At 34.9% G+C, this 9,965-nt stretch overlaps 1 protein-coding gene across 1 annotated transcript in view; it reads right to left on the reverse strand.

Annotated features, from left to right (window-relative positions):
• Nucleotides 1-8,300, reverse strand: part of Tmhs (Tetraspan membrane protein in hair cell stereocilia) — a 112,908-nt gene extending 104,608 nt beyond the window's left edge. Inside the window, exon 1 of the mRNA XM_069826013.1 lies at nucleotides 7,620-8,300. Within this exon, the coding sequence (XP_069682114.1) occupies nucleotides 7,620-8,034 (415 nt within the window). The 5' untranslated portion in view covers nucleotides 8,035-8,300. The remainder of the gene's footprint in view (nucleotides 1-7,619) is intronic.
• Between the last annotated feature and the right edge of the window lie 1,665 nt (nucleotides 8,301-9,965).

A 9,965-nucleotide genomic window follows, 5' to 3' on the forward strand; every position in this document is an offset into this window, starting at 1 on the left:
AAAAACGCTTTTACAGTATGATTTTTACAGAGCTGCAAGTAAATTGCTGCAAAAATCTGCTAAAGGAAACCCATCATATCTTAACGGTATCGTGGCACACAATTATCTGTAAGTGGAATAAAGAACTTCAGGAAGTGTGAACAGTAACGAAATTAACCACTTCTTGAAAAGAATGGGCAGTAAACTTGAACTCCATTTTCTTATATGAACGACTAGATTGATTGATTGATTGTGACTGATAGAAGAAGTACATGTAAAATGGATGGATGGTTGAGCGAATGAATATCTCAGATAAGTAAGAAAGTGGGCGAGTGGGTGAAAATGAAGAAATGAGAACATAATACAAGCCTATGACCATAGGTCTACTTCAGCATTAAAAATTAAAGGAAACAGCGTTTGTGTCTTATTGAAGTTTTGCACGGACACACTGCGTTATGTCCATCATGAGGTGAAATATAGGCTTAGTATTGATAAGTAACCTGCAACAAGGTCGAATAAACACGTGCCAAATTTTTAAATTGAAAATGGACACAGAAAGAAGCTAGATATATTTATCTATATCTAGTATATACAGTCACGAAGCTTGAGTTATGAGGGTGCTAGGAACAATAGACTGTGCCGGTACTATTTCGCATTGTCTGTAATAAGCGATATTAGCGATCCTAGTGGTTAGCAACTATCTATGGATGCATTTTAACCACGTATTCAGCTTCGTGACTGTATATACTAGACTGTGGTTGTACCTCATTTCTTACGCTCACAACTCGCTTGTAGTGGACGTGATTTCGTAGCATTTATTTACCATCTTTCGGCAGTTCTTTGGCTACTCCATTACTTCTACGCTTGATGGCACATTTCTTAACTTCCTCTCTTAGTTTTTCACATTCATCCATACGTCTTCACTTCTTTATTCGTATATCTGCATTACGTACAGCATTTCTTTACTACTAATTATTTTCATTCTTCCGTACTTCTTTTCTTAATTTCATAGCATTTATTTACCTTCATACCAAAACATCGGTAAGATTATGGCGAAAGCAATAAGTCTCGGCATTTCCAGTCATTTGTTGTAGAGTTCGGACCGCGACACTTCTCAACTGACAATTTTACCGAGAGGAGAATTATTTTATTATACAAGTAAATCTACTGTAACTTCCTTAATTGTATATATATATATATATATATATATATATATATATATATATATTTTTGTTCCGTAATTTTAAGAATTTATATTGGATATTGCTTGCGAAATAGACTAAAATAATGATGTGTCAGCAAGTATATTTTTACTTCGCACCTGCCACATCACGCTTTGTAGAGACAAGTTTTTCGCAGTATAGACAATGCCTAACTGAATATCGTAAGATAGATATCGGCAGAGGTAGTACTAGTTGAACTTGTCGAACGCAAGTTAACCCCCACCCTCTATAGTAATCAAGAGTTCACCCCTACAAGCGCGGTTGTTGTCCAGCTCATTCGTGTTATTACCAGCAGCGGTGGCAAAGCATGTCTCGTGTCAAAACAAGCAAGTTCATCAACAAAGCGAAGGAGGTACTAGCCTATTTCCATAAAGAATGGGCAGAGCAGTATTTCTGTTGTGAAGAAGGGGATTATATCAGATGCCTGCTATGCCAAAAATTGATACCGGCTGTTAAGAAGAGTAACTTACAACGGCACTATAAGCTAAAACGCGAGTTTAATACTTTTTATTACGTATTGATAGCACTTTCAAATGTATCTAATAGGAAATATAAATGATTCATGCGAATAATATTTTATTTAATTTTATAATAAATAATATTTCACGTTTTCCAATCACTTACAGTATATACAGACAAATTACTGTTATTTGTAATTTTATATTTTGTCTCTTTAGGCAACCTACAGTGGTAGGAAGTAAATCCTAAATAAATTATCTGTATTTATAAACATCTATCACTTTTAGGTGCAGATAGTGCCAAACAACTGTTGGCAATGAAAAGCAAGCACGATGAAAAGAAAACGAGTTCGGATGTTATGAGAAATAAAATAATTGAAGCAACTTATGAAATTGCTAGGTATATTGCAAAATAAAAAAAAAAACTTGCAACTACTGTTCTGCAAGATAGTTTGATTTTTTCGAAATGTTTATTTTCTGGACATAAATGTTGGGCTGTTTTAACGAGACACGTTTCTACAAAGTCTCCTTCCCTGAACGATCTCAATGTTCGTTTACAAGGAAAGGGTGATAATATTGTTCACCTCTATGATGCAGTAAAATCATTTATAACACAAGTGCATTTATGGATAGAACAGCTACATAGAAGAGAATTTTACCATTTTCCAATCCTAAAGTCTGTGGCAAATTCGTCCAATAACGTTAATATTGTTAATGGTATGATTAGTGTGTTGGAAAACTTAATCACTGAATTTACAGATAAGAGAATCTGTGACTTTATAAGTGGACTTTCTATTATTTACCATTCCATGGTGTGTTGAGATCTCAAAAGTTAGATTAGATTTACAGTTAGAAGTTATTCGTCTACAGAATTATACTTTCGCAAAATGTAAATGTGAGGAAATGATAAGCATGGATATACTGTATACAGTACAAACAAATTTCTAAAGAGTTATATCCGAATTTTCGCAGATATGCATCAAACATTGTAAGTATGTATGGTTCAACCTACATTTGAAACTAAACGAATCCTCGCTCAAAATAACCAGCCTCGCGTATTGAATATTTTACTATGAAATAAAAAAAGACATGGTCAAAATATAACTAGATATATTTCCTTTGCAGTTCATATGAAGCCGAAACGTATTGTTATAAGTACGCTATAAGTGAATGTGCATTGTAATATTACATAATCTACCTCAGTTCCGGTTACCGCTCAATCTACTCCTCTCACCGATGTTTACATCATACATTCACTTCACTGTCACTGACAAATAATACTTAAACTTGTCTTATACTGTATTTTATAGTATTTCTCTTTTTTAACTAAACTAGCACATTTTACAGACTATCGGACATCTTTAATATAGACTACAATAAAATTGCAATATGATGCTAAGTTTAATACCAGACTCTTTATGAGCTCGAACGGGTATATAACTGGACAACGTACTGTATTCACACAATTGGAAGCTGCAGGGTTCAATACGTGAGGCTAGTTATTCTGAGTGAGGATTCTTTTAGTTTCTTGCAGCAGATTTCGGTGTAAAATGATCGAAAAAAAAATCGCAACCGTCACTATCGTATCTGCCACATTATTTTAGTCCAAATATAATTAGGTAATGCATTAACAAATTTTACAGTTGAAAGCTCTGTTAAACAAATAAGGAAAGAAATAATCTTAATATTAGCCTAGAGAGATAATTTGTATAAACAAAAGCCGCCCTAAATAAGGGTTCGATAGATCGGCCTACTAATCAATTCATAAAGAATAATAAGTAAACAAAACAATTTTGTGGCACTTGGAAAGAAAAAAAAACATTAAGATAAGAAAACATAGGAAATCATTTACAATAAAAATTTTGTTGGGTACAAATGATTACTAATTATAGCTAAGGATGATTTTAACACGTGAGATCCTATGGCATCAATCGTTGCATCAGAAATTTTATATTGTTTAAGTTGATTTAAAGTTTCACGTGGGATCGTGCCACGGGCACCGAACATGAGCCCAAAAACTGTCCAATGTGTGATGTGGTATTGTGCTCCAAGAATCTCTTGTCCCGTCAAGAGGCCAACCAACCCTTTATTGGCGAAACTTCATTTCTCACACTAGTTTATTAAACCGTGTCGGACTGTAAAGAAAACAATTATCGCAATGTCCATATTTTATACGTTGTGCAATATTATAGCACTGTGAAGAGCCTTTTTGTTATGTGTAAGTGACAAGCTCCGGGTTCCTTAAAAGCCAGTAATTAAGTAAGTAAGTAAGTGACAAGCTTTGGTTTATGTGAGATTTTTTTTAAGGTTTGTCAGTTTAACAAAAGACTTTTAATTCACTTTTAAGGATAAAGTCATTGTTTAGCTATAAAAAGAAGATAACAATTATATTACCATTAAATAAGATATTTATTATTGTATTAAAATATAGGCTAAATTTTCCTACCTATCTTTTTCTATTGTTCTATTAAAATTATAGCATATAACCTATTAACCTGTCATATCCTATAAGATACATTGCCAATTTAAGGGTTAAAATCAAGGTTAAGAACTACTTTCAGGTAAGTACATAGTGATGTTCTAATTACAAAATTTACCCCAGTCTTATTATCTTTCAGTTCCCCGGAGAAGAGGAGCAAGGGTTGGAGACTGCAATTGCATGTAGGCCGCTAGGATGGTCCTTTGTACTACCCGAAGTGGAATGGTATACATGTCATAAGGCCTCGCTGCACTACAGGTTCCTCTGCGGGCCGCCCTCGCACTCCCCTACAGTCTGCTGAATTCCTTTTACTTTCTCCAGGTAAGCATCACCGCGGTCCCTCAACTCTCGGTCCCCCGATTTACCATGTGCCCCAGAGGGAGAGCCCATGGTACATAGCAGTACCGCAACTAATGACCACATACCACGGGGTCCAAGTTCGGTGGCAGTCCGCAACAGACTCTACATCGGAGCAAGCCCGAAATATGGGAAAGAAACGGAGGTGATGATGAAAGAGGAAAAGTGTAATTATGATAGCGAAATGAGTCCGACGTCCAACGCCGAAATTTATCCAGCAACTTGGGGGGGAAAACTTCGGAAAGAATATCAATCAAGTAACTTGTTCTAACCAGAATTTGAACCTGAGCCCGCTTGTTTCACTGTCAGACATACTAACCGTTGCAGAATTTAATCTCATGCTCTTTATCTCCCCGTGCGGTTGGCCCCTAGGGAGAGAGAATAGACTGCGGCTTGTTTACATTTTCCAACTATCCATTGCGCCGAGTGTACTCTGAACAAAATAAGCAAGAAGACCCGAAATAGTAATAGAAACCTACTACACAATAACTTTCCTCTTCCACTAACAATTTTGTATGATTTGTAGGAGATCGTACTCAAACCACATTGTTGATCCATGTTTTCTGTCACCACTGGTTTCGGCTGGCCCTTATAATACGAGAAAAATATTGTACTATATACATTGGATGTGTTAACAGGTAGATCAATTAATATAGTTATAATTAGGCTACATAAAAAGATAGGATAAAGACAAGTAGCAATGGCGATAGCTCATAGGATAGTGAGTTACGACAATGCAACGATTATTCTGTTGAATAACATGGAATTTCTTTATTCGTTCAAAGTGCTTTAAAATAATGTAGTACCAGTGAAATGGCCATGAGCAAATGTCGTACACATGCGTGAATTTGTCAGAGTCCGTTCTGTGAATTGTGGTGATACAATGCCGGCTGTCATTGTGTTGGCTATTGAAATGTTAGCACAGTACGATTTTATCTGTTAAAATGACAGAACTGTATTTCAGTACCGGTAGTATTTATCTGCGTGTTTGTCGTACTTTTTGTCCCTAACATGAATTCGGTGAACAGTTTACTGAAAATGTGTGCTTCTAGAGGATTATAACATTTTCTTTGACGAGACATCACACGATGAAAGTCAAACTTGTGAAAATCTAGATATTTTCTTTGGATCTGTGTATTTTGATCCTGTGTACCTAAAGAACACGTGGAATCAAATAGTGTTAGGGTGAAGTGCATGCTATTGTAGCGTATAGCAGTGCATATTTGATTTTGTTCCAAACCAACACTTGTAGCCTAATTAAGAGTATGTCTGTTGAATGATTCGTTGATGCGTACGTAAGTTTGTAAATAGTTATATTTCTGTGCTTTAAAATGGAGAGTTTAGGAGAATTTCAATTTAAGGAGGCCCCATTTTAATGCAACAGACCTTCACTGCAAGAGACAAACTGCAACGACACTATCTATATTGTCCACCAAACTACTTTCGGCTTTTCTACATACGCGATACCGGTACTGAAACTTCCAACTTGTATTTTTCTAAGTTCTACGGTGCAGGAATCTGTAACAGGTTAGGTTAAGTTAGGTTAGTTTAGGCTTTCTGTATGCCTTGCATATACGAATCTGTGACAGGTTAGGCTAGTTTAGAATTTTGATAGGTATGTCTTACATATAGGCTAAGTGAAGTGAAATGTGCGTTTCGCGTTCATATTTGAGTGTTAAACAACACTTTTAGGCTAACTATATCGATAAATGCTTTCCAATTTTTATCTATTTTCTAATATGTTTTCAAGTCAACTGACATCCTATATCCATTCTTCACATTCCAAACTACCTTCTCTTTGAAAAAGAGATGTTTTCCCACTCTTTTCGTAAAGAAAAACCTTCAGTATCGCGTGCTATAGAAAATACCTACTTTAATTACATGGCTTCACAATATTTCGTCTCGCACATGCATTTTTGCATGTCTATAATATAAATGTAAAAGGAAATAAACTTCACGGCCACAATATTCGAATCGTTATTGTGTGTATAGGCCTACATGGTTATAAAATATTACGACGAGGTCATCCTGGAAGCAAGACACACACATCTTCACACTCAAAAGACGATGGGAAGTAGGTGGCAGAAGCGAGAAACAATTCGGTTAGTAGACCCGTTATAATAGTAAGACAATAGCACCTGAATTAATTGATCATAGTCTGAATCTCGGATTTATATTAAGGGGACACGCTACTGAGATTTCTAATCTCCACAATTTTGATTGTAAGTTTTTGAAATTTTAAAATCGAATAGAAGTTGATAGTTACATGTGCACAATTATTTTCAAAATTTTATGTTGAAAAATGTACTCGGAAAAAAATAGAATATAAAAAAGTGTTTATAATTTTAGTAAACAAATATCTGGGTCTCATATAAAGATAATTTGTTTCTTAAACTTTTAAAATGATGCTAAGACTACCTACAATGAAATGGTGCATGGGTTTGTTCCTAGTCAATACAGTTCATCAGTAAAAAAAAAAAAATAATAAATAAATAACTTTTAACATTGACCAAAATTGACGAAAACTCAGTAGCGTGTCCCCTTAATTGATATTTTATGTAAAGTTTATCCTATTAATGTGTTTTATATACTGTCACGACAAACATTGGGTTGGTACTGGGTACAATTAATTCCACAACTAACAAAAGATGTAGGCCTATACAGAAATTATCTTATTTTAATTTTGGTTTTGGGATATAATTGCTACGTTAGAAATGCAGAAATTTTGATATTTTTCATTTCACTTTGAAAAAGCACAAAAAAAAAAAAGTTCGAGGGAACCGTTTGCAATAAGAGAACAGCGCAGTGAGAGGGTACAATAGAGAGACCTAGGTCTTATTTGAAAAATTCTCGTAACTATAGTAGCCTAGCTATAATGTATATTAAATTGTGTTAAATAAGCACTGCATCATTTTTAATGCTATACCATTATCTATTAGAAATCAGTTTATTTTTATTTATTCCTCCAGAACAGGATATAGCCTAGTGAAAGGTCACTACTAATAAGCAAGCTAAAATCCTTCTTACTCTTTTTCAAACATTTCAATATTATAGGATTTAACATAAAAACAAACAAATTAATTATTTTCAACTAAGTCAATGACATTGCGAAAACTATCTTACCTGAAGAAACTTGAATCCATCCGCAAATGTGGAAGACTGTAGTGGACTGGAAGAAGAAAAAGAGAAGCATAGAACAAATTGCAAGAAGAGCAAGAATGACAGAAAGGCCCACGAAGACGGTAGCAGCTCTGAATGCAGGGCTGGACACAGTCGACAAATCATCCAAGGATCCTTGACAATCTTCACCTCCTCCTGTAGAACTGTGGAAGTAGCACCGGGCCCAAAGGCCGAATCTACCCGGGTACTCAGATTCTAATGTGTCACCAATCCATTCAGGTGTCACAAAAGCCACTACTACGATTATTGCGTAGCATATTGTAAAAATTCCCCACAGCACTCCTATAGCTTTGGAATTACGTACATAGTTTGTTGCGTATATGTGAGATGACTCGACGTACTCCACTTTCGAACCCATTGTTGCAAATTAAAACACACACTGCACCCACACTACAATAACATACGATGTAACGATTCACGAACGTGATTCACAAACAGTTACCTACAATATTGATAGCTGACATTACACGTATTTCTAGCAGTCTACAATTCGTGAACATTACCATATGTCGATAACTTTCTTAACCTTTTTAAGTTTTGTAACAATAACAAGTATGTTATAATCTTGAGCACTATAAAATGGCGTCCGCCTAGTTCAAGCCGCCTTCTGGTCTGTTTGGGAGGGAACGGTCGCCTACCGCACGTACTAGTCTGACAGGTGAGTAGAGTGGTGGGGGCAATAACCATACCTGTCGGTAGATGGCGATATTGGTCATCAGTACACAATTCCTCGAACTCGCTACGGCAGAGTAACAAACATAGACGTGGATGTACGAGTACAGTATATTACGATGTTGAATTGTTTCTATTGTATCCATATATTATTCTTTTGTTTCGGGACAACTCCACAGTTACTGTTTTTTTTTTGTAACATTCAAAATATTATGGCTATAAAATGCTTGAAAATATTATCCTAGAATTTATGTAAAAAAAAAAAAAAAAAAAAAACTGAGAATAAGACACATTTTACAGTAGTTGACCCCAGAGATCGAAGCCCGGATCTCTCAGGTGAAGTCACTTTCCTTACGATCACGTAATCTTGTCACTCATCGTCAGATATTTAGGATACCCTTTCGTTTGAATACAAGTGTTGTCAATAGTGACACACATTAAAATATGTACCCGTATTAATTTCCAAATAAAGAGCTGATTCTGACGTGAGCAAGAAATTTTCGATAATTTGTTTTCAGTATTATATTATTCGCAGGCAGAATTATTTACATTTATGAAACCTAACTCACGGGCTTACCTATCGACCCTACTTCCTTTCTTAAGGATCAAGGACGTCATTTCAGTTTTGCTTGGGGAGGGGCAAAACTTTTAGGGAAGATCTTATAGGGATATAGCATAGCGTACTCCCTCCTTATTTTCCTCTGAAATGAACTATTTTCCATTCCATAAACCTCGGGCGGAGTTCCTCCAAAATCTTCATCAATTTCGTCAAATTCCATTATAATTTTCAATTAATCTTCATATCATAAAACCAACAATAAATAACAACACACTAACGCGTAACTATACAAACATATGAACAACTACTAATCGATTAGATATATCTAGTTCTCGTTATTCTTAACTTTCCAAATTAAAATAAATTATAATAAATAAAAATTTACTTACATTACAATATGGTTGTATAAAAAATAGTATGTAACTTACGTCTTGAAGGCTCACTGCGATCCTCACGTGATACCCAATCACACTCAGATGCGCAATGAGTGCCTTTCAACACTTATATTACAATATATTATTTCCTTACATTTTTAATGTACCTTGTTTTTTGACTACCATGCAGGCTTTACTCAATCATAAGGTTTAGTTGCCATGGTAATATTTTATACTGCATAGGTACAATCAAGACATAGTTAAAAATGCAAGAAAAAAGTTTTTGATGTTACTTTACAATATATTGAACAAATTTACAATTTAATTCAGTTGACCATTTTGCATAAAAATCGTTGCAATATAAAAATGACACAAAAACATTTCATATTAAAAGGCGAAATATCTTACCTCTTCTACTTGAGCCAAAATACAATACAAAATCTGGGCAAATTCATTCTTCATTTATGGATCAAGATTATACAATCAAGTTCCCCCCCCCCACCTCAATTTCTACTTAAAATTCAATTATATCACTTAACTTCTAATATTATATTATATAACTGAAACTATCCAAAGCACAAGCATTTGCTCGTTTGGGTTCAAACTAAGTTATTTATTTTAAGATATAAGGGCTGGATAGTAGAAGAAGAAATCTTCTGTCTAGCTGAAAATGGGTCAACGAGA

Source organism: Periplaneta americana, chromosome 5 (genome assembly GCF_040183065.1).
Source record: "Periplaneta americana isolate PAMFEO1 chromosome 5, P.americana_PAMFEO1_priV1, whole genome shotgun sequence".
Classification (NCBI taxonomy): domain Eukaryota; kingdom Metazoa; phylum Arthropoda; class Insecta; order Blattodea; family Blattidae; genus Periplaneta; species Periplaneta americana.